Below are 26,810 nucleotides of genomic sequence, written 5' to 3' on the forward strand. Positions count from 1 at the left end.
CCCCATACAGAGTGCACAAAAAACGAAATTAACTTTTCAGACCAGAACTGTTTTTTGGACCAGGCTGCAGACATGTCTAATTTTGCGGTATAATTGGGCATTTGAACATGAGTGTTACTGGGGATCCTCTGGATTTGCAGCCAACCTCAAGTGTACACCCAAGGAACTGCAGATTTTAGCACTTCTGCATTGGCCTCATTTTTCAACACCAGAGGTTGCTGCTTGGCAGAAATGATAGTCTTGCTCAAATAGAGTGTGAATATTTCCTGTGGTCTTGTTAAAACTGACTTTTTAATATTCAATCAAGACCCCAATATTTCCTTAATCTTAACCAAGCCTCTTAAATTGCTTTTAAAAAGCCACAAACAAAAACTGAGCAAAAAGACTTTTGATATATAACATTTGACATTTGGGTGCATCACAGTTCCTTTATAACTCTGAATCTTAATTTTGTGGTTACATATAAATAGAAGTATATTAAGACAATTTGAGTGATAGGGATGATAAATTAGTGACTTAATAAGATAAGGTCAGCTGAGAGCTGGAAATATGAATGACACTGCATCAATACTCAGTCAATACCCACTTATTTCAGAAAACATGGGATCAATTTGGCATGGGTCAAAAATCGGCAGGACAACATCAACTCACCCAAAAGCACGTTTTAATCAATGTTTTCATTCAAGCCATATCAAAGGTGTCACTCATGTTCAAACAGAGAAATATGACCTAACACTTCAGCTCACATTTGCCTTTGGTGATTATTATAACCTTACTGTTTTAAGGTCGTGGGACTACTTTTGCAAAAGAATGTGGTTAATGGACACAGGCCCTGAGAATCAAATATTCCTCTTAGAAGTTGGTGGAGACCAAAAAAGGAGCTTAAAGAGAGTAAATATTAAAGATACGGTCACCAGTTGGTCAGAATTTCACAGGGTTAGTGCTGTGTAAATGGATGTGTAAATGAGCTGTGTTTGCTCTCATTTTTTTCATATCAACTTAAAGGTTATGAACAATTGGACAACACTTCTCCAGCCACTTCTGGTTGAATTCAACACAACAAAAGTTTAAAGAAATCATTCCTGAAGAATGTTAACAGGGTGGAGAACATTTCATGGAAAAACTGGTTAATCATGGACTGCTGAGCTTCACAATCACTTCATGAATCATGTTTGGAAATATTTAGAAACTTCCTTGTTACTGAATGTAATCTTGCAGATATGTTTTCAGCTGGGATCAGCCCTACTCATTATTTCATTACAACATGAAATTCCTCATATAATCCCCTGTAGCCCACAGCTGATGGGAGTATAACAGCACGAAAACAGGAGGAAAATCTGCTGAGACAAAGATGTGAAAATGAACAATGGGCAGATATGATGGGACTCAGTATTTCTCATTTCCTCTTCACATAGATTTGGGTAAAAATGTGTTGTGTTTACTGTGTAACAAATTTGAATATCAGCTTTGCTCATCAATCCAATGACAAGGGGCGCATGCTGACTTTTTTGGCAGGGGTGTCCATCAGCTTGTCCACAAAACTGTCAATTAATTGGCCACACCTCTTTTTGTAACAACAAAAAACTAATTAAAACAAAATGTATCAGAAAAATGAACACTAGAGCATTAATTAACATGATAAGAACAAACTATAACGACCGATGCCATGTTTGAGAAAAATGAGTTTGACGTGTACTTTAATTTAATAGTTTGACCCCTGTCCCATCTGTTCAACTGGGGGATGCAGGCTTTGTGATGTATGCTGTATCCCCCCAAATATTTTGGCTTTACTATCTGAGAGCTGTCATGTCGTTGATAATTTTATGTCATATAGGGTTTGAGGAATATGAGATGGCCAATCAGATCTAAAGGGGGAGTTGGGGATGGGTCAGGCAACTCCAGGCCAACCCTTAGACAGACCCCTGTCAAAGTCTATTTTTTACCATCAGACCCTGCACATGCATGACCTTTTGACAGCTTGTGAACGTGTAGGACAACCACATACCCCTGGGAGCCTCAGCGAGGAAGAACTGCTGATATTTCAATAATACTTGCTGATATTTCCCCAAGGGAGACAATAATTACTTAATATTGCTTTGGTTTAGTCTATTTATGGGGAGATTAATGGAGGAGCATTTACTCCATGCACTGTTGGTCACATAATACAAGGAGACAACACAACGAAGAAAAAAAAAAAGCATTTTGTTAAGGTTAGCTGTAGTTCACATGTTCACTGTGTGACATAAATCCAGCCTGACAGAGGTCAACAAAGAGATTAAATACATGTGTGAAGGAACCTGTGCCCCAGAGCCACTGTAAATCACTCTCCCTCTGAGATACCCTGAGGCCGCTTTATGTGTGTGTGTGTGTGTGTGTGTGTGTGTGCGTGTGTGTGTGTGTGTTTGTGTGCGTGTGTGTGTGTGTGCGTGCGTGACTTTGTATGTGCAGTCACGACCCACTCAAAGTCACACAATCATCTGTGGGAGCACTGACATTGATGCATCCTGAGCTATGAGTTGTGGAAGTGAGAATGTGGTCAAGGAGAGAGAAATTGTGTGTGTGTGTGTGTGTGTGTGTGTGTGTGTGTGTGTGTGTGTGTGTGTGTGTGTGTGTGTGTGTGTATGTGTGTGTGTGTGTGTGCGTGTGTTGGTAGCAGTAAAATACATCTTAAGTACAGCCATGAGTGGAGCTGCTATTGTTCCTGAACAAAGACCTGGTTGTCGATGCCCTTGTGGGTTATTCTGAAGCCATTCTATTCCACTCATTTCATATTTCACAGCCGTCACTACCGCAACAATAGCCATCATATCTCCCAAGCACTTTTACAAACCCTGGGTCAGAAGGAAAAGAGCCTAAAAATAACAATAATGTGGAATGAGGGGAAGAAATCCTGGTGACAGACTCAACTATAAATCACACCACAGACAGCTCCAGTGTCAGAAATAGAAAACACAAGCGAGGTTATCTCTTTTTTTCTTTCAGGGCTGCCTTTTTCTCATGATTGAATCCTGTTTATATGCTCTGTGTTAGTGTGTATGTGTGTGTTTGTGAGCGTGTATGTGTAACTCCAGTAGTAAAGTGACAGTGAGCAGCCGTAGCCCCTGACCTATAATCCACTAACTGTCATACATATCCCTCCCCACTTGATCTACTCCATTTGTCTTCCCATGGAGAGGGCTTACTAATCCTCTCCGCGCACACCATATAAAGAGATGCACACACTCACAGTCATGCATGCACATTTATACACACACATACACACGCCTCCACAAGTGATAGAGTGGAAGCAGAGACGATGAGGTACACACAGCTGGGCTGAGCGCTGCACCACTAACCTACTTTGAAAATCTGAATGCAGCATTCGTTTTCCCTCCGAGTCTGTCTTTGAATCTGTGTCACTGCTTCACATCTCCTCCTCCATCTCTCTCCTCTAAACATACACAAAGTGACGCACTGTACAAACACAAGCACACACACACACGTGTATAAACACAATGACAGGTTGCTCCATAGCTGCTGTGTCACGCGGTCATCCTGCTGTGCTCTTTGCAGTCGCCGCTCGGTGACGAGCAGAGCACCGCTGCCATTCTGGAAAGCAGTGAGCCGATGACGGGGAACGTGGAGGGGAGAGAAGGACGACCGCAAACACCTCTGCCTTCATCTCAGCGCCAAGCAGTCACAGCTATGAAAGAGGGATGAATTTTACATGATGCAGCAGCAAAAAGAGAGTGGGGGTGGGTGATGAGAACATGCTCACTTTGCAAAAAAAACTAGTTCTGGCAAAGAGTGAGAGAGAGCAGTGGTAGTTTACTGACACATTGACCCCCTGAGTAAGTGTTACAAATCCCTTCTTAAAAGCAGGGCTGGCGTTGGAGTGGCAGTGCCACAAGCCCCAGGGGGCAGACAAAAGGGCTGTTAAAGGCTGGAGGCAGGCCAGATGCTTTCAACATACACAAACACACACACAGGGAGACAAACCGATTGGCCTGGGACAGAGCAGACATGTCCAAGAAAAGAGTGGACAACATGGTGAACACAAAGGTGCACTTGAAGTGATTTGCACAGCTTGATCACAACTCTAGAGGCATGCAATGACATTTGACTCTCAAACCAAAGGGATTAAGTTGATTTTCTAAAAGATGGTGTACAAGAAGATGGAAGTTGCAACAAGCTTAAAAATGTCAAACTGATGAGTAAACTGAGCGGAAAGCGAGTGTGGACAGAGAGTGAAACTTTTGATCTGACTTGTACTTAAGAACTGTCGAACATCTGGTGAAAGAAACTGTCTTCAATTTGTCTTTCTTTAAAACCACAGTTGTGTAATGACGTAGTTTATGCCAACACGGCAACTAAAAACTTTTGGAGTGTGTTGTGTTTTTCAGAGTGTGAAGCACTGGATGTACTGGCGGTCAGAGAGGGATACACCTTTTTCCTGCATCTTCAGCAGGTCAAACAATCTGTGTGAGCTTACATAATTGTTTCAACCCTCCCTTTTCCTGTCCACTCTGCACGGCATTCTCTTCCCTTTCCGACAGACCTGAATCACTCACACACACACACACACACACACACACACACACACACACACACACACAATCACACACACACACACACACACACACACACACACACACACACACACACACACACACACACACACACACACACACACACACACACACACATACACACACACAAACCCGAACACACACACAAACCTAATCCATGAACCCAGACTCCCACAAAGGCCCAAGTGGAGCAGGACGTTCTTTGCCCGAAATTCACTTCAGCACATGGTTTCAGACTCCTGGGACCTTTGGCACGCTCTGATTTTTTCTTTCCAGAGGAGGAAAAAAGGTTGACTTTACCTCGTGTCTCCTCTTGACGGTCCTAATTCAACAAAGACAGATCCAAATCTGGGACTCTGTTGAGCAGCAGACCTTCACAACTCAGCACTGTCTGTTAGATGAAGGCGAAACTGGATACTTTCTTTAAAACCCCTGTGTGCTTTTCCTCCTCTGCTCCAGACAGAAATTAAGTCTTGCCATGAGCCACTTAGAAAAAGAACTTCAAACCAGTTTTCTAAGGCAGAGAAAACAGAGCACGGGTCCAAGAGGATTTGCACACACTCCTTGAGTTCACTTTAAACTTTTATTGATGCAAGTAGATCATGCTCTGAAGCCAAATCCAGAAAGTGGACTTCCATATGGGATTAGTCTGTCTTAATGTCTGTAAAGTCCAACTTAAAACATATAGGGAATGTCATGGGTGCTATCTGATATTCTGGGAGGCCAAACTCAACAAAGCCCCTCTGTGTTCACTGACCTTTCTGTCCAAGAAGAAACACAGACTTTAGTCTACACAGGAAAACATCAAGTGACGAACAGAAGCCAGAGGTCTTCTCTATCTCCCCATCAACCTCTTAAAGCAGAGCTGAGCTGGACTGCTGGTGCACGGCCACCGGCTTGCTTGAGCAGTGAGAAAACACAGGCAGTCAAAACAGAGACACCATACACTCTTTAACACACATGTAGAGAGAGAGAAAGAAAGAGGCTTTTCCTTCAATAGAAGACAACACTTACACATGGTTGTAAAAAAGGTAGATGTATAAAACATGTCAAATAAAGGTCTCAATAATTCTTGTAAGTTTAAAATATTTATGAAAACACTCTTTTTCTAGTCTTGCCTAGAGTCAGGTGAGAAGCTTGAAACCACTTTAATGTCTGTCCACAAAATATGAAGCTACTGCCAGGAATGAGCTAGCTTAGCTTGCATAGCTTTGCATAAAAACGGAAACACAGGGAAACTGCTGGCTTTACTCTAACTTACAAAGTAAATGTTAAAAAAAAAAGTTACCCTGTGAATACGGCTGCCAGCCACCCTGTTGATCCTGTACTTCAAACTAGACTGGGTTGTCCCCATGCAGTGGGACGCCCCTTGTCTTGTATATTGATGTTACTTCTTCATAAACAATAGATGGCTTTTTACTGATCCTAGATCAGGTCAGACCATAGACTGTATAAATAATGGACGTAGTATCCTTGACGTCATCCATATGTTCCTGAATGCTGCTTTGAAGCCAATCAACGGTGGCAGCCATATTGGAAATGCGGAACTGAACCAGGCATAGTGTGACATAAAGGGGCGGAGTTTGAGCCTCCTAGCCAACAGTTATGTGCTCCGGTCCGGTAGTCATGTCCTTATTTGGGCAAAAGCTTGTAATCTTAATATCTTCTGAACCGTTGCAGTAGAAAAAAATTCACCCGCCGTACAGTGTGTGCCGATAGAGAAATTAGCTATCCAGACTACACTACGTCTTTTGAACCAGGCTGCTGCAGCCAGCCTCAAGCGGATTTTTCGATGAATTGCAGTTTATAACATTTCAGCATGGGCTCCATAGTTTGAGACCGGTGTTTGCAGCTTGGGTCTGACACAGTCAGGACCACATTTTGTACTGATCATAATGTCCATCAAGTGAACCCCTCATCCAATCCCAGCTCCCCTTGTATCAGACATGACTCCAACATCAACTGTGCAAAATTGTATAGAAATAAGTTTTGTTCATTGATGGTGTACGACAGTTGGCTTGTGGCCACATGGATGGACAAAAATATGGATAAACTAGCAAAAAATAAAATCAAATCATAGTATTCAGAGGACAAGAAAAAGTGCTACATTAACATTGTCCATTTACAATTCAAAGTGTAAACAGGCAAAGGTGAAACGTGCTGGAACTCGTCCACACAGATGAATTGGATTTGTCTTGTCGAGAATTAATCACAACTGTTAAGGACGAATAAGAATCATGTATTTAACACAGCTGTGTAGGACATAGTTGTAGTCCATTTATCAGAAGTTAAATTCCATCAAAGGTTTCCAAAAAAAGGGTAACACCTTTAATTTGCATTTTCTATACAAAAACTACAGAAAACAACAGAGCATATAGAAGAACTATGAATAATCTTCAAATTAATAAAAAAAAAAAGGTATTTGACCTTGATTCATGACACATTTCTGTGTCAATGGATTTCAGAGTCAACCATTCATTTTCTGTCAATCACCAAATCCAGTAAGCTTCAGAATAGAACAAGATATAAATACAGCTTTGGGTTTCAAATTTGGTTTTGGTTCCAAATTCTGAAAATCCAGACTGCTTAAGTAGTGTCAGGTGTTTTAAATTGAGGGAATGTGCCAGTTACAGGTGTCAGTTTTAGGCCTAGCCAGATCTCCATTACCACTGTGAGGAGAATGTTGCGTAAGATGGGGGTGGTATACCGTTGCGAGTCACAACTAGATCCCAAAAGCTTGGCTCTGTACCTTACAGCTTCAATGAACTCCAGTTTTCTTTTGATAATAGCCATCAATAAACTTTAACTTTCATTCATTTTACTTAAAATGTGTTTCTAGTTTGGACTGAAATTTGTGAAAGATTTACAGATAACTTAAATAGTTGTGAAAGGTTTGATATGATGAACCAGGGAACGTTGTCACAGTCTATTTTTTGCTGAGAGTTTGGAGTGAAGCGCTTCATGGCTGCTGTAAACTGTTACAAAAGGCAACAGAATGGAAAAAAAGAGGCTTACACACGGCACACATGCTGCTCGTTTAGCTGGTGGTTTAGTCCAGGAGACAAGTTGAACCAGTTCCATCTCAGGACAGGGAGATAGAGGACAGCCTCAGAGGATGCATGAGGTAGGTAGGTCGGGTTTTCTCACTTTCTGTGTAAGACCAATGTCTCATCACTGTAGGGTAAAATGTGTCTCCTTACCCCTCTTGATGTACAACAGAAGAATCAATCTGCAGAATCAAGTCTCAGACTTTTAGTTTGAAATAACTTGTGCAGAACTTTTGAAATTGGAGGCCTTTAATGTATCATCCCTCTGCTGCTCCCTAACATCCTGCAGGGCCCTCCGATCTTTCACTGTCCTACAGGCTGCATGCAGACCGTCACAGCCTGCCAGAGCATCCTCGGGCTTTAAGTAAACATTGACTGCCTTCCACTTTCCAGAAAGCCACAACTCTCTGCAGATATCTGAACCAGCTGACCCTTCTCTAAAGTAAAAATAAGGACAGGGAAGATATTAAGTCTGGGACTGTTTACTTTTAAAACACAATTTGTTCCTACACTTAATGAATACTTTAAGACGCTCCTCTCTTATCCTCCTGACAGCGTGTGGGCTGAGGGGGAAAGACAACAGCTGCAAATCTACTCCGAAGACAAAAACACAAATCCTGAATGAAGCAGAAAAACTGTTGGCACTGTTCTGCGGCGGGCAGATGAATGGCTCTGAGATCTCAAAGCTTGTGTGCGTCGCTTTTCGCCTGGGTTGGGCTGCAGTGTGCCATAACCCCACAGACCACACACTGACACACACACACACATACACACATACACACACACACACACACACACACACACACACACACACACACACACACACACTGAGCTGCCAAGTTTAAATGGCTGTTTTTTCACAGCGTGTAAATAGAGCGGTCTGAAGCCAAGCTCGCAAGTCGTCACAAGGCGTGCTGTGCGGCCAGTGTTTAGCATAAATGCTCTGATTCATACCATATGTCTATCACTCGTCAACTCTCCACTGAACACTGTGCATGAAGCTCACACACTAACAAAGCCTACACTCTACACCGAGGAAGAGGATGGAGAGACACCATACATTTAATACACTGTCAGAGTCAGTCATGCAAAACAGAATGTGTTACAGTAAGCTGGACCGGCTTTACTGTAGCAGAGCTATGTGGGCTCCTGTTGGTCCATTGTCCATTGAGTGACTCTTGCAGCAGAAGGCACTGCATTGTTGACTGTCACGCGTTAGCTGGATTGCTATGGGCCCATTTTACCTGAGCCTTTCACAGTGAGGAAAACTGTTGTTGCAGAAATGTCACTGACATATGAAAAAAAACAGGGATCTAGAAAATATGGAATCAAACAGGATTGACATAGCAGAAAAATAATCAAAGAAACCAGGCCAAGAGTCGGCAGCCATGTTGACAGGTTTTTGACAGGTCTGCACAGAGCATAAATATTTTTTAAAGCAAACTCAAGACCTACCTTTTTAGTGTCGCTTTTAACTGAGTTTTATTTTTATTCTTAACAGTTTAATTTTTGTATTTATTTATTTATTTATTTATTTAAAGTATAGCATCTCATGTTCTTTTAATGGTTTAATATTTTAGTGTTTTATTATCTTAGAAATGTATTTTATTGTAGTGATTTTAGTTTCCTGTGTTGAGTTTTAACATCTTATTTTACCTCCAGTGTTTCCTCATTAAGATATCATGAGAGCATTTCCTCAGTTCGTTCAGCAACTTCTTTTTTTTTTTATTGTTTTTATTACTATTGTTGCATATATTGTGTTCTTAACCTTATGATTGTGGGGTGGGTTTGGGCTCGGGGCTTGGGGTGGGATCTTGTTCTTAATTTACTTTATTTTAAGTTGTTGTTATGTACAACACTTTGTGTTACAATGCCATTGTATGAAAAGCGCTTTATAAATAAAGTCTGATTGATTAATTGATTGATTGATTGATTGATTGATTGATTGATTGATTGATTGATTGATTGATTGATTGATTGATTGATTGATTGATTGATACTAACTAGCTTGTTTGACAGCTTGACTTGTTCATCTTTTTGCGGCCATATTGCAGTTGCTTAGCATGGATGTTTTTGATACTTAACCACCTGAATTACGGCTTCACTGTCGAGCATATCACTTTCAAGTTTGTTACCACAATCTTACATGTTTCCTTTAAATGCAGCAGTATTAAAAGTACTTTGAGCTAAATGTTAGCACCAGTAGCTTCCCAATGATAATGCTAACATGACGCGGTAAAGTTTAGTGTGTTAACACCACAAAAATTCATAGACTGTATAAAACATGGACAAAACAACACCTTTCCAGAGTGAAGCCAGAACTTTTAGAGGCATTATTTTGTCTTCACATCTCACAGTAAGAGGGAGGTATATTGTTTACTCAATATACACTCAATGTAGCAACTAGGGGTGCTAGCATGGTAGCATGTGATTATTAGCGCTTAACAGAAAGTTCATCTTAGGTCAGTGGAGATTATCCTTAAGTTTTATGCAAGCGGCAACCGCCGTCTAAAAATATGAGTCCAATGCGGAAGTGCTAAAAGCTGCAGTTCATCGAGAATCCGCTTGAGGCTGGCTCCGGAAGTACCGGAAACCACATACACACCAATTCAAATAAGACGATCTTAACAGCAGAAATAAAAACGTTTACGGCCTGGTACGGCCATGAGAGGCACAGCTGACTGCGGGAACACTGTAGCTGTTGGCTAGGAGGCTCAAACTCCACCTCTTTACGTCACACTGGCTCCACATCAGCAATATGGCTGCCGCCGATGATTGGCCTCAAAACAGCTCTTCAGAAACAGATAGGTGATGTCACTGATACTATGTCCATATTTTATACAGTCTATGGTTTTAGGCCTTATGGCAAAGAACAAATTTGGAAACACTTCAGTTTGATGTAAATGCGATGAAGATGATATAGATGAAAAATCTAAGGATCTCCAAATCTGTGAGAATAAACTGGAAAGATGTATAAGTTTGTGAAAAAATCATTGCAACTTTTTTTTGTAAGCTTTGGGTTGGCAAAGGAGAAAAGTCTAGGGATTCATCCTCTGGAAGACCATGAATGTCTGGATAAAAACATTGTACCTGTTGAGATAATTCAGTCCATCGTACAGCTGGGTATTCAGTTTTCTTTTTCAGTACAGTAGATTTCAAGAAGGGAGAGAGATTCAAGGAAGGGAGATGGAAGAGAAATGAAAACTGAATCACCATCAAATGTGTGACCTGTTTCAGTGGAGGGTTATGGACGGCTGCTCCTTGTTCACAGAGTTAATTATGACATAACAGACGGGCTTTAACCGGGAGACTCCCCTGTGATACTCCTGAGAATTGATCCAGTTGGAATATCTAGTCCACCACCACCACCACCACCACTATCCCTTGCTGTTTTTCACTGCTGGCACTCCATACTTCTTTGGACAATTTCCAACTTTGCTCTGGCACTTCCTCGCACCTCCCTTATTTGGTCTACACTCACACAGACACAAACACATCTCCTGTCTGGCTCTCTCATTTTCTCTCAGACATCTACCCATAACTGCTTGTACGCCTGTGCCTCACTGTCGCTCTTTTTGTAGTCACATGTTCTTTCCATCCTCTCGCTCATGACGCTGTCTACTCTCCATCTGACAGCCCAGTATCTCACTGCGTCCACCACTTCTTTGTCGACTTGTTGCCTGGAAATGTGGGCATGTATCTCTTTGTTAGGAATGAATGTGATGCATACTTTTTTAAAAACCCTGCCACCTTCATTATATCAGATCAGCACAAACGCTCATCGTCTACTTTTCTCTGTTATCCCTAGAGGACCCAGCTCTCAGGGAGTGAGCTCAGCTTATGCATTAGAGTTGCTGCAACAATGTGGACAATATTAACTGTTTGTGTGTGTGGGGGGGTGTGTGAGTAATGATGTGAAGACTTGATTGTATGTCAATTGCTGTTTGTATGTGTGTGCATGCGTGCTTGTGTGTGTGCTTATTGGCTCCCGGCTGTTGTGAGCTATCCCTGGTTGGCATCACAGCACCATATGTCTGTCCGTGGGGCTGTGCTGACATGTGCCACCGCTGGAGGCCGGGCCAGCCGCACACAGCACAATGACAGCTTTATGCCTGCATGCCAGGCATTACAATACTCCAGCGCATACACACATTCTGCAGCTGAGTACTGCTGACTTACAGATGTGTGGTAACTTGAGCTATAGTTTCTCACCTACAAGTTTAAAACTTAACAAACTGATCGTGCCTGGTATTCCTCTCTGGAGTCAGAAAGGAGCAGGTAGTTGGCTTGTGATTATTGAACAGACTCGCAAGGTACAGGACCAGGCTCTCTTCACCAGAACTTCTGCATGAATGTGACCAAAAACCCATGAAGAGAGACAACTAGACATAAAAGTACACAAGAAGCTGTGAAATGTTCACAAAGACACACAAATCAATCAATAATTGCACAAATTAAATGCTTAAAAGGCATGCAGCAACCAAAAAGAGAGAGAAAAAATGACCACAGAGCGATGAAAAATAAACACTGGGAGACACAACTCCAAAAGGAAACACAATGCGCTTTAAATGATCATAATAAATATACAACCACATAGAAAAAAAGACAAAAAACACCAAGATGTATAGAAAAACCACAGACACAAAGAGATCTAAAATGACAACAAGAGAGAAATAACCACACAGCAAGTAAAAACATAGAATAAAAAGTGACACAAGAACACATAACCCCCCCCCCCCCCCCCCCCCCAAGAGAACCACAACTGCAGAGACAGGTACAAAGAGATGCAGAACCACCAACAGGAACAGAGCATCTACAACAATTCTAATCAAATGCAAAACCACAAGAAGACACAAAACTACCTCTAAGCCAACAACGATGATGAAATTTAATTCTTGAATAGCTACTTGGTTACTCATCCAGCGTTTTGTTATTACACTGAATAAATAATGCAACAGTAAATAATTCAGAGTTTCCAGGGCAGCACTTCTTTCAAACTGTGTCAACCCCCCAATCCAAAAGTATGCTCAACATCTGTATGTGGAGTAAATCTGCTCCTCAGGCTTGTGTTGCTCTGACGCATCTGTGCCAACACATTCTTACAACAAACTCAGCCTTGATGAAGTGAATGAGTCAATAATTGAACCCATGTTTCATGGCAGGAGCTCAGCTGACAGTGAGGAGACCTGTCGGTCTGGAGTGACACAAGCCCACACAAATGTGAAGTGTACAACCACAGCAACACAACATGAGCCTGATGCATTTGTCAGTTTTCATGTGAATGTTTCCAAGTCTGATTTCTTTCTGATGTGGGTCAATAGTTTTATCAGCAAAAAAGATAAACTGCTTTTAAATCCATATCAACTGAAGACAGTGAGGTAACTTCATGTCAGTATCTCTGACACAAGATGCTGATGTAGGAAAGTTGGAGACAAATTTACATTTTGGAAAACATTTTTACATTTTATAAAACAAAATTACATTAGCAAAACACAAGGCCAAAACAAATTTACATTTAAGAAAATAAATGTACAAAAGATGAAACACTTTACCATTTCTGAAACAAATTAACATTTCATTGTTACGGAAAGGGAATGTACCAAATACCGAAAGTGATCCGGAAGTGGTCGAGTGAGGGGACATTTAGTTTGTTTTGAAGGAGAGAAACCAAACGGAGATGGACATGGTTTATATATTAGAACATCCTCGGGTCCAGAGAGAGGTGTCAAGCATCATGTCTCCAGAAAAAATCCATCATATCTCCGCAAAACCTTAATCATGTGTACAAATTCAGATGAAACGGCCTCAGACCCCATAGCCTCAGGCTAGATGGAGTCAGGCTAAAAGGAGTCAGACTTAACGGCAAAAGTGTTCCGTCATTTGTAAAATTGTCTCCAACTTTGTAAAAGTGTTCCATCTTTTGTAAATTTATTTTCTTAAATGTAAATTTGTTTTGGCCTTGGTAAAAGTGTTTTGCTGATGTAATTTTGTTTTATAAAATGCAAAAATGTTTTCCAAAATGTAAATTTGTCTCCAACTTTGTAAAAGTGTATCATCTTTTGTAAATTTGTTTTGTCCTTCAGGGCCACCGTAGATTATGGACACATCAGATCAATGTCTCTGCTTGTGCCTGGTTTCAAACTCACTCCATGTCAAGTCCAGCAACCCTGACATTTAAGGCCAAATTCAGGATCCACACCATCATTAACCTGATGACTGTAATGTTTATTTTTTTAGTCTGAGAAGCAGGCTGTAGAGGCACATGTCTCCTGACTGTTGGACTGAAATAGCCTCAGTTCAGCGTTTCTGATTGCATTGAATGAACCACATACCTTGGTTATCCTCGTCCATGATTGCAGCCTATTGATCCAGATCCCCCTCCAAAATAAAGCGGTGACAGGAACTCGCGACAAAATGTCTCAATTTCAGCAAAACCGCGTCCTAATTTCCAGGATGCATCTGGTGCACAGGTTGTCTCGCTCTTCTTTTAGGATATGTTGTGGCCATTTACGCCTCACAGTCGCGAGGACAGTCCCTCCGGTTCAAGCAGCGGTGTGTGTTTTACTGCCTGTGTGTGTGTCTGTGGCAGGAGCATCAGCAGCAGTGGTGTCTTTTACCCCACAGTGGCCGAGCGTGTTATCGTTATCCCTCCAAATACGCCTTCACTCCACTAGTATCGGGAGAGTAGTTGACACGGCTTTGACAAGTTGGAGTACACACACCCGGAACTTTACCGGAAGTGGAATTTATAGCATCTTCAAAATTAAGGACGTACATATTTGTCATTCTAGATTTATTTTATTATGAAAATATAAACAGGAAGTCTTTTTATACATTCATATCGCTTTGACAAGTTGTTAATCCCATCCCAGCTCCACTTCATATCCAGCTCTGCGCGTCAGCATTCATCACCGATCAGCGCTCACGTGACTCCAGGCAATACTGACATCATACCCATACAAATATTCATATTATTCATATTGATTATGCAACATAGTTTTATCATACTATTCCCAAAATATTAATCAATTTACCTGGAAAATATATCAATTTTAATAGATAAGTACTTGACTTTTGAGAGTCAAATTGTATTTTCAAGATTAGGTTATTAATAGTGGGGCAGTAGTACTGTTGTTTAAACTCACTCCAATACAGTATACCAATAATATCAGCCACTTTCAGATGTAAATGAATACAATTCTACTGACACAATTTAAATCTGCCTCCAGAGATAAATTCCAAGTGATTCAGCAAATTAATCTAAAAGAACCACACAGCTAAATCAGCTGCTTTAAAATATCAAATTGCATCAATATTTACAAGATAGCTATACATCTAAGAATAAAAAGACTGACCTCAGATCAGGAAAATTGCAGACTTAAGGCTCTTACATAAGCAGGGGGGGCATTCAGGTTACACACACACACATGAACATGCACACACACACAGAAGGAGAGCGAGAGCTTTGCAGAGCTTGTTTCTGCACCACACATGGTCTCAATTAAAGCATTCCTGCCCCTGCAGAGAAGGAGGGGGTCTCACTTCCTGTGTGCATTACTCCAGTGGTCAAGCATGAACAGATGTTTTAATGTATTCAGTCGTTTGTTTAGTCATAGGTGTCTCTTTTTGGATAAATGTTGAATTCTTAGCCCTGTGTCCTAAACAACGTGACATTCTCCAGACATAACACAAGCAGCTCAGCTCACACTGTTTCTCAGAGTAGTGAGGTTAAATCCTTACCTTAATATCAAGTATTTTTTTAGTTGGCAGAGAAAACAAATAATGTATCTAATTTTGTACAACTTTACTGATACTTTACTGTGTGAGTTGTAGCTGTTTGCCAGTAAGTTTATGCCCGCCTCAGCTCCACCTCTAGGTTGACTAAAATTTAATTTGAATCAAAATTTTTAATATTGTTGGGTTTCAAACCAGTGAATGACGTCACTGAGACTTTGTCCATGATTTAAACAGTTGTTTAATGTGTGAACGCAGCAGGTAAAAGTCAGCAAGTTCCTGTCAATGGAGTTGGTGGAGGTGTTGACGTTTATTTCTGGCGTGTGATCTTTATCCATAATGAAGCTCCTTAATTCTCTGTCTTCTGCATGCAGAATGTTCCTTTCCATTAATTCCCTGATACAGTCAATTACATGTATCATTACATAGTGGTAAAAATGTCATCACAAGATACATATGACTCTTCTTAACTGCACCATCATGGATATGTTGTAAGCATCACCCTGTGATTACTGCGACATCCTTTGGTCGGTAATGCATATGTGTCAGTAATGATATCTTTACTGACACGTATGCATAAGTCAGTAAAGTAGTAAAGTAGCGAAAGTCAGTAATGCATATGTGAAGAGGCTGGACGCTCTCACTTCATCTCACCAGTTATGAGGTTTTACATGGTGCGTGGAATGATGCAAAATATTTATTAGAATATTTATTACAGTGCAAGCCCTGATTTGAATATTCTCTGTGCTACAAGAGGAAAATAGGTCATACGCATAATGTCAGTGTTGGCTTTGGGAATATGGTGTGGTGGAAATCTGGAAATGATAGACTCAAACAACAACGGTTTGTCTTTGTGAGCTTTATTCCGGCCTTCAGTAAGCTTTGCAAAGCGGTCAGATGGCAGAGTGATCTAACAACCGAGACAAGGTCTGCTCAACTGACCCAGAGTGAAGATACAACACGTTACTTATCCTCTTCAGAGAATAGTATTAACACATCATTAAGCATCTTCAAAGAACTGTAAGACAAACAAGAGAGTTTCTTATCACCTCTTGCTTCCTGGTCACCTTCCTGACTTCTCACCTTATGGTCTGCTCCTCAGCCATGGGAACAGATAACAATATGCAAATCACAGGAGGTTTGGTATGTGTGAATGTTTCTAGCTTCTGATCAAAGCAAGAACAACATACTATCATGTCTGTATTTTTCCCACCACAATGGTCAGATAAATAAAGTGTTGCTGTCCATTTACGTCAGCGCTGCACCTGATCAAGCAGAACAACCTCGTGGAGAGTCTGAGTGGCTTACATTTAAAGCAATACGACTCCTAAACCCATCTCTCTGGCACACAAACACACTCAGTGCGTTCTACTCCACATAAATGTCATGCTAATGTGTTTATGAGTCATAAGAGAAACCTCCCAGTGTGGCCCAGATTCCCTCTGAGCAGAGAGGGGAATTTACGCATGCAAAATTTAACACTTTAAAATCAAGAGAATGTCAGATTTGTGCAGTTGCTTCAGACCAAACTGGGCTTTTCACATGAAAACCAATAAACAAAAGTCACAAAGTGATCGCTAAGTAAAAGTCTGTGGCTTGAAGTGAACATGTGTGGGGTTTTCTGGCTGTCTGACTCCCAGACTCTCGTGCCGCAGAGGGTGCTCACCCTCAGGGAGGGGTATGTCTGGCTGATTAGGCCGACCATCATGGGAAACGTCTGCGGTTCTCCTCCTGACCGACTTCACGTGACCTGATTGAGCAGTCAAACCACTTTTTATGCTCCAGTCACCACAGCAATGCCCAAAGGGGGATCACCTCATCTCTGTTTCACTGTGCTGAACCCCCCATAAGCACATGGAACCCCCCCCCCCCATTTCTCTACCTCTATATCCACAATATCACTCACTCTGTTATCTAATCCAGAGGAGTTAGAAGTAGTGGTGTTCAAGCTAGGGGGAGGATAATGGTCTGAAAGAACTCTGTGAATTTAGCAGCTTGTTGAGGTGAATAAGTTGAAGCACTGAAGCAAAGACAAAGGACTTTAAGACAGAAATACTTAAACTAATGACCAACATGTTTGACCATACTGACATTCATGATCCCCGCAAGATGAACCATCAGGACTCTGGTAAAGTTCTCATTCATCCAGTGAATATTTCAATATACATGGCATGGAAAGTCAGTAAATGTGGCAGAAATATTCATGGCTACCAGATTACTTATCCTGACTTTTTTTTCATAGCTCTATTATCGGGGCACATTTTCAGTTACTGTTTCAGTTAGATTCCTTTTAAACATGAATCTCTTCTATTTGGAAGCATGTAAGCAAAGTCGCAACCTCTGATGTTAAAATAAGAAGCCAATGCAGAAGTGCTAAAAACTGCAGGTCCTCTAGCCTCCACTTGAAGGTGGCTCCAATTAGAGGCGTGGTTTACTTGACAGACAGGTGAGCACATTGTAACTGTCAGAGCCCTTCCATTCTAGGGCTCTGGTAACAGTTAGCAAGGAGGCTAAGGACCCATCTCAACTCCACCTCTTTCCCTGCTGCTAGGTTCACCTAAAGTTTGGTTTGGTTGAGTTAGCATTTCCAACGGCGACCTCCATCCATAGGCTCCAAAACTGCACTTCAGAAACAAGTGAGTGACATCACTGAGACTATATCCATGTTTTATACAGTTTATGGTGTAAGCATGCTTATGTTAGCATGCAGCTCAAAGTCTGACATTGTGTTAAATGACCATCAGAGCTGCTTGTTTGGCTGTAGGCTCATTGTCATGTTGGCTAATTCTATAAGGAATATTTTGCTGATTCTATTGTTTGTCTTTTTGGACTGATGTTCCCAGTCCATCTTTTTCTACGTGTTTGTATCCTAAACTGTTCCAAACCAAGGGATGTAACGTGCCTGTTTATGTCCTTCCTGATTGTGAAAGGTGAAAGGTCAACCTGATGGTGTGTGTGTGTGTGGCAGATGATCACAGGAAGCTGAGGGCAGCAGGATTTCCTCTTTCCTCTACATCAGTTTAATATGCAGCTCTGCATTTTCACCACTGCTTTCCTTCCCCCCCATTTGATCGAAGGGCAAGGTTGAGCTAATTTAGTGAATCCAAGGACACATATGAGTGGAGTCTTTATTTGGACTCCGTCTGCTGAGCACAAAGGCAGCAGTGTATACCCGATAACTTGTGTGTGAGGTGGTGTGAGTCTTTGTGGATGTGTGTCCCAACATTTGAAGTACAATCCCTCTGGACCTGCCGAGGTTACATAACAAGCTGTAAAGGTTATTCCTAAGAAGAATTTTGATCCGTACAAAGGGTTTTATATCCCAACACTCAAAGAGGTGAACTCCAGTTCATCACCAAGTAGTCTTTCAAAAAATAGATTGTAAAGGATGGAATGAAAGCACAAAGACGTGATGGTGCAGGATGCCTGATGACAACGTAATATGATATAAAGACATAAAGCATCAATACCTGACCTTCTACCTCTTACCTTTCTGCTATATGGAAATAAGCTGCTCAGATTGATGCATTCAACAGTTTCGAAAAGAAACACTGAACGTATTATTAAATTCCAAGCATATTGGCACTTTGGACAAAAAATTAAGCAAAATTTTTGCAGTTTTGCGACCCAAAATGTGCATGCTTTTTATCTTCTGTAGGATTTAATAAAACAGGGAAACTGAAACCCATTTCTTTCTGTTTGTTGATGCTGTTCATGATCCAAAACTGCACTCATCCAACAAAATAAATGCAAGGATTTAAATTTAAAGTCTGCATTATGCAACAGAAAAATATCCACTAACACCTCCTCTAAACTGGTGCATATTTTCCTGCTCTTTTGCTTGTATGACCTATTTAAGCACCACAATACGACTAACAGCAAACACAACACTACACTTCTCGCTCCTCCACATTTCCCCCTCCCTCCCTCCCTCCCTCCCTCCCTCCCTCCCTCTCCTCTTCTCCTCCCCCACTCACTCACACTCCTTTGCATCAATTTTGAGGTCATCTCAGCACCTGATCACGTCCTTTTTAACACTTTGCATATGCCTCCCATCACCTGTTAACAGTATGCAAAAAGGAAAAAAAAGGTGTAACTCAGGTGTTTTGAATAACCACAAAGAGGACGTTAGATGGGGTGAAGCTCCCAGTGCCAAAGCACTTGTCCACCAAAACCTCACACGAGGGATCATCATAATTCACAGTTTAAACTCTAATGCATCAGAGCTCAAATCATGTGGATTAATGTTTGATTACATTGAGCATTAGTAATCCATTTTTGCATGGATGTGTTGTATTTATGTGTCAGTAGCTGTCAGTCAGGCCGATGCACATCATATCCAACAGAAATAATAAATATTTATGATTTTGCACACTGTGGATTTATCAAATGTATATCAGCAATAGAGTGGTATTGATTTAAAACTGTTTTGCGTGCAGAACAAACGTTTAGAAAATTATATTTTAAAGCATTTGACATTGGTTTGGTAAAAGTGGCTTTGAATTGAGTTGAATTAAGGCAGTTTGCAAATATGTGAAGTTAGTGTTTGATGAGTGTTTACTCGTTTCTTGAGTATCTTTTAAAGTTAAGAGCAGAACTTGATTCCAAGCAAGACACAAAAGAACAGAAGTTATAGGCCTTCAACTGCAGACAGGGTCAACCCCACCACATAATTTAGCTAATTTGAAGAAACTCCAACCTAAACATTAATGTTGGTGTAAGTGCATGCTCTATTTAGAACATTTTCAGTGATTTACTTTGTAAAGGTGACCACTTAAACATTTTTTAAATCAGTGTTGATATTATGTTTGACAAACTAATGATACAATTTGTGTAAACTTCTCAAACAAAGTTGATAAAACTCACCAGCCCTTAGCTAAGTAAGCTAAATAAGTCATTACAGTTGGTTGGTTAACTTTTTCAAGTTTTCTCAACTTTCCTTTCCGTTACAGTGAGTATTTATGCTCAGCTAAACTAACTGTCAGCTCTTAACGGATATGCATTTTTCATTTGGAGCAGAAAAGTGTTCTTAATATTCTATCTCTCTCAAAAATGAGGTGTTTTCCCATCACTGTCAACTACTTCTTTAAGTCAGGCTTAAATTAAAATGTATGTCTAAACAAAGACAACTAACCAATGAGATTGAGAGAGGATCTTTTGCTACTAAAGTGAGAAGGTTGAAGTTTGTGAAGGCTGCAAAGCTTGTTTATGATCAAACTTATAAAATCAAAAACCCAACTGTACACATCCCACATTAATAAATAGTCTAAAGTTTATAAATAATGTGTATGAAAGTGATTTGTACATTAAACACACTGCAGTGCGTCTTTAATTGAATTCCTGCCATTTCCACTTACAGTATTATCACTATTTCACACTCAGTCACATAAAACACATGTGAGCTGCTGTGGATGCCAACGGCTAAACTCTATAATCTTTACTCCACAACCCCCCCTCCTCCCCACGCGCTCCCCTTTTTCTCTGACTTAAATGGCGGTTTGGCAAAAACAGAGTAAAGATAGCCTTCATCTATAGATCTTCCTCAGTCGCTCTTTTCCTGCCAGTCCTGTATGATAACCTTATTAAAATATTTCCCCTGGCAAATCCTTGAGAAATAAATCCTCTTCTTCCACAAAAAAAAAAGGTAGGGGGGGGGGAGTTTGTCTGTCACATGGAGAAATACAGTTTCCTTGGCAACCCCTGCTGGTGTCACACTGCAGCCTGGCATCAGAGTCACTGGTTAGGATATAAGTTTTCTGGGGGTATTTTGCACTGAGTGAGGGTGTCAGCAGTTTGAAAAATCAATTTAAAAAAGGTGCACATCTGAGGGAGGGGCCAAATGGGTCTCCTGGCTGACATTCATTTTTGCTCTTTCCTTAAATGTATGTTTGGATAACTTACGCTGATGTAGATTTCAAAAGAAAAGACAGGATATACCACAAAGTGCAAACTAATTTTATATACCCCCTGGAAACATAGATGTATAAGTGAAATTGTTACAGAAAACTTACACCCTGATTATGACAAATGAAACAACAGAGTGAGCCGTACAACTGGAACATGTATATTCACACGAGCAGGTGACAAACAGAGGTATTTTTATAATACAAAGACATTACCTGTATCATTTTCACCTGTTACAGCCAGCCAGCATCTCTGTTTTAAACTTGCAGGACCAGGGTCCAGTTCTGTTATAAGCTACCGCCCCCTTGTGGACACATCCAACAACACAGTCGGTCTGAACCAACAGAGAACATTTAGGGCTGAGTAATCTGAAGGGATATTCTGCCTCTCACTGTCTAGGTTGATCAATACAAATATTTCATCACACATATTGGTTGTTTTTGTGAATTTCTTACCAACTTTTAATTTTACTTTGTTTTTGTCGCCGGGTAGGTAGGTGTCAGATGTAGTGAAAGCGTGCTGCAGAATTAGACTGTGTTGACATTCTCCACAGCAAAGATTCACAGTGAGTGAGTGTTTGAATGTAAAAGAGTCAGCAGAAGGAATGTTTTCTTTTTCTTTATGATACACAACTTACATGTTCAATATAAGCTCGGTAAACAGATGAGAGGTCTAAGGTTCTCCGCAAGGGGGCGCAGAAATCAAGGCAAACCTACAGTGCCTCCCCAGAGCTTCACAGAAGGCTGTATGAATTAATGAAACAAGTCAGTGGTTTACATTTGTAATGAATGTCAATATACTCTAACTATGTAGATATGAGGTGTTTTAAGATATAGCATCAGAACCTAAATATTGAATCTGCAAAGCATAAGGTTTTTCAAGCTGGTTGTTGCATGGTATAGATACATAGCAGCAAAGCAACTTGCACTGAACAAGACACAGCAAAACCACAGCTAGTATTGTCTGGGTTGAAAATAAAGTCGAAAAAATTAACAATCAACACACTGTTTCACCATACTTGGAGAAATGTTACTGAACGGAAAGGGGTTGCACATTTAGTTTAAATGCAGTCAAAAGGCATGTAATAGAATAAGGGCTGTATGTTCGTAGAGTCCTCTTAAACATGATGAACTCCTGGGGTGCCATTGGCCTGACAGTTTAAGTGTGTGCCCCATGTGCAGAGTCTATAGTACTAGTCACAGCGGTTGCTGGCTCGACTCGCAGCCATGACCCTTTGATGCATATCCCCCAACTCTCTACTCACTGCATTTCCTGTCTCTCTTCAGCTGTCTTATCCAATTAAGGCAAAAATGCCCCCGAAAAGTTACTTAAAAACAAGACTTAACATGATAGTGTCCCCTTTATGTTAGTAGAAAAACCTGATGCTAACCAATTCAGTGGAGAATGCACTATGCGGTGCTTCAAGAATGCTAACCTAGTGGAGAAAATTTGATCAAGTGCCCTTTACAAAGCCCTTCCAGGAGTCATCTAGGATGTCACTCAAACAGAGAAAAAGTGCTCATTTTCCATCCCAAGTGTTCAATACATTAAAAAAAACTGTCAAGCGATTCCCTGTTTTTGTGGAGAAATCATGAAGTTTAAGAAGTTAAAGCTACTGTAAGGAACTTTTTTTTTTAAGTTATATTTTTTAAGCTTTTTTTTTTTTTACAGCTTTTTTATTTATAGAGGAGAGGAATGTGGATAGTGAAGAAAACCGGGAGAAAGTGGGGGATTGACATGCAGGAAAGAGGCCGCAGGTTGGATTTGAACCCAGTCCACCTGCTGTATGGGCACGCAACTTAACCATTAGGCTAAGTCCACACCCCACTGTAAGGAACTTTGTGTTGATTTTTGCGCCCCCCTGTGGACGAAGTAGTACACCTTATCCCTTTGCTGATCTCGTACTGTACATGTGTATAAACAAGAAAACTCACCCTGCTATCGTTACACAGTCACATGTATAACTCAATCTCACAATTTCCTTCAGAAAAAAGTTAGTTTTTTTTAGCGTACTGTTGATCTGACACGTTTTCCTCAGGTAGAATACCTTAAATGCTTCAATATGCTTGTACCCGACAGTAAAAGCTTTTCAAAGATACTAATGAAAACCTGGCAAGTCAATGTCTATTAATAAGAATGACAGAAAAGACTGCACATGGTGATTTCATCAATTTAATACTTCCAAAATCAATTCATCCAGACCCTTAATTCAGTGACTTCAGTAACCCTTACAAACACTTTTCACAGAAGTAAAGATGCAGCTACAATATTTTTTTGGATGTAACTTTTTTCACCAACAAAGCCTTTTCCCAGTGCGGCTGAAACACAACAATGAGCATGAAGACCTGCGTGTACCAACACAAAGAATACATGCGGTGAATCCCTGTGAGACTGAAATAATAACAGACTAAATTTCCAGTAGAACAGTTGTGGTGTATTGTAGCTGTACTGTTATACTACAACGACCTCCTGTTGAAAGACAATGTACCGCTTTCAAAAGCTAACCCCAGCCTCCAGTAAAGTGTCCATGCCACAGAGGACAAAAACATGCCTGTATGTGTCATGCGGTTTCAAGGTTTATCTGTTAAATTAAAGTGAGATGTTAACACTGACAGTTTAAGAAACATACAGGTCACAATGAGGAAAAGCTACAAAGCTACACAGTGACAATCATCTGTTTCCAGAATCAAAACCATGCCAGAGTCCTTTACATCCAGAGAGAGACAGTATCAAAATCCATCCTTCATCCGACACAATCCTCCTGGTCAGGACTGACGGCTCTTGAATCTCAGGTGGCACTCCACACAGGTGAGCGTGAGGCATCTTCTCACCCATCACCGCGGCTCATTTCTTTTGCAGATATCACTGCTGTCCTTTCTCCTGCAAAGGCACTGGACTCAAGTGACGAGGGCAGACGGCGGCGAGCCTCGTCACTTCATTGCACTGTGACAGCAGTTTGCAGAAACAAGCCTCCTCTTCCTCCACATGGCTGTGCAGTGTCAGACAGAGGTCTGAATCATGGCAGTGCTTATGGTGTACCGAATCCAAGTGCAAATACAGGCATTGATGATTCAGTGGATTTCTATGTGGACCTGTGAACACATGAGAAGGATGTCAGAAAACACACAACTGCCAATGAATGAATGAATGAATGAATGAGACAGTTAACTTTAAATACAGTGTATTGTAGCACATTGCATCGCTATCAAAATAATACATTTTTAGCTAGATCAAAATTTAACTTAGGGCTGAAAAGAACTGAAAACAGTGGAAATGCCATTCGATGAGTCAGCTTTGAATGCAGTTGAAGAGTCAATTTAATTACAAACAACTTAAGAATTTTTTTATGTCAGTTGAGGGCAGAGTATTGTAGTCAATGCATGATTTATCGCCACAGTTGAAAAAGCAGAAAACCAGTTCACAAGTTCTTTTGAGCAGCAAAAATATTTTCATATTTCAAATTTTGATACATACATTGATCTACAGTCGACCTGATTCCTGTTACATTGTCTTCAGGGGTTTCCCTGACAGCAGATCCAGAACACTGCAGCTGGAGTCCTCACTAAGACTAAGAAACTGGATCACATCATTACAGTTCTGAGGTCTTTTCACGGGCTCCCTGTCTGTCAGACAATAGATCTTAAAATACTTCTGCTGGTCTATAAAACTGAATGATATAGGGCCTCATACAGTCAGAACCATCCAGACCACTCAGGTCCTCTGAGACCAGAGTACTTTATGTTCCCAGAGTGAAAACCAAACTTGGAGAAGCACTGTTCAGTTTTTATGCTTCAAATATCAGGAAATAACAGACCTGCTGAAACTCTCTGTTCTTTTACCTCAAGGCTGAACACTTTCCTATTTACAACCTTTATTAGATTATCTGACAAATTATTTTACACCGCCCTGTAGCTTTTATGCTTGTATCTTCAAACTGTCTTCTTATTATATTGTAACCTTCTTTTTTGCTGTTTTTATTTCCTCTTTGCTTTATTTTGTGATGGCGTGTTTCAATTACTTATAATATTCTTTCAATGTGTTTTTTAATCTTTGTCATGAGTCTTGTAATGTCTCCCCTGAAGAACTGAGTTGCATTTTGCCTAAATGTTCTGTATAAATAACTTGCCTTGCCCGAACTCAAAACTGAAGGCTAAAAATATATTTTGTGATAAAATTAAATTACAAATTTGAGCTACAGAAGTGAATTAAGTGCAGAGCTGGTATGTTATTGTGGCAGGGAATAAATTACATTGGTGTACATGCCAGCAGATAACCAAAACATATTTTGTTCAAAAATTGTTAGATTTGAGGTCAATTTGATATTCTACCCAAAGCACAGTTTGACAACCATTAACTTTGACAAGAGCATTTTAACCTGAAATGTCTTGCTCTCTCTGGGTGTGTTGGCAGATTAATACTTGATAATACGATAACTAGTTGCTGCCCTATTTGCGCTAAATAGAGAACTGGGTCTACTGCTTATTTAGTTAACCTTCGCTGAGGAGGAAATATTAGAAACGCCAGCAAATCTCAAAACAAACAAATAAACAACACATGCGGCGAGATGTTTTTTAAAATACCTCTTTATAATAGATTCGACCCAAACTGTACATTATATCGATCATAAGGAAAGGACTGGAATAACAAGTTGGAACTGGGTGTATGAAATAGAGCTCCGATGGTGTCAGACAGCATTATGTTTAAAACTAAGTCATGATACATGGCCCTTTGTCATCAGCTGATGGCTCACGGACATCACAAGCTGAGAACATGGGAACTTAACTGGTGGCTTACTTCTTAATAAATGAACACCTACCTGCAATCTGACATTAAACATCATCGAAGCGACAAGGTAGATGTAGGGGAACCTGATTCGCAGTCGCCATGCGAGATCAAAAAATATCAACAAAGTCCTCGTCAAGCCTTTTGAAAACACTCCGTAAGTCCGACCAGCGGAGCCCGAAAATCGGAGCACTAAATAAGACAGACCCGCCATACAAGCAGAGGCTGCCCCACTGGTTTCTGCGATCACTTCTTCGTCAGATCAAAAGGCGGACTAGTGAGTAAAGGGACGGATGATACGTGACGGTTCATAATTTTTTATCGCTGACTGACTCCGAGCTCCATTTTTACTTCTGCCGAATGTGTTGGCAGAGCTGCTCCACCCCGAAAGCTTCTCTGTTGACTCCTGTTATGGTTAGCGGGGGGACGCATTTGGATGTGACACACTCGGAAGCTCAAAGATTATGAATGGAATTCTTGCTGTACATTAAAAATATTTTAAAAGAAAACATTTCAAAAACGTGACACTTATACAAACAAAGAGCCACTACGGAAGAGGATAAGGGTCACTGAAAAAATAAATAAAAATTAAGGTAAATTAACATTTTTTTTTTAATATTATTAATCTGAGAAAAAAAGTCAGAATTCTGAGATTTAAATCAGAACTGTGAAAAAAAAAATCAGAATTCTGACTTTAATCTCAGAATTCTGACTTTCTCCACAGAATTTTGACTTTAATCTCAGAATTCTGACTTTTTTCTCAGAATAATAATTA

The 26,810-nt window shown here is 40.5% G+C and overlaps 1 protein-coding gene and 1 long non-coding RNA gene across 2 annotated transcripts in view; both read right to left on the bottom strand.

Annotated features, from left to right (window-relative positions):
• LOC117832846 (cytohesin-3-like) overlaps positions 1-14,335 on the bottom strand; it is a 47,586-nt gene extending 33,251 nt beyond the window's left edge. Inside the window, exon 1 of the mRNA XM_034712144.1 lies at positions 13,948-14,335. Coding sequence (XP_034568035.1) covers positions 13,948-13,966 — 19 coding nt within the window. The 5' untranslated portion in view covers positions 13,967-14,335. The remainder of the gene's footprint in view (positions 1-13,947) is intronic.
• Positions 14,336-23,409: 9,074 nt separating this feature from the next.
• Positions 23,410-26,471, bottom strand: LOC117832120. The gene is made up of 2 exons (XR_004635141.1): positions 26,070-26,471; positions 23,410-24,345 (listed from the first exon to the last, which is right to left on the bottom strand). It is a non-coding gene; the product is annotated as an uncharacterized LOC117832120 (long non-coding RNA).
• Positions 26,472-26,810: the final 339 nt, after the last annotated feature.

Source organism: Notolabrus celidotus, chromosome 20 (assembly GCF_009762535.1).
Source record: "Notolabrus celidotus isolate fNotCel1 chromosome 20, fNotCel1.pri, whole genome shotgun sequence".
Lineage (NCBI taxonomy): Eukaryota > Metazoa > Chordata > Actinopteri > Labriformes > Labridae > Notolabrus > Notolabrus celidotus.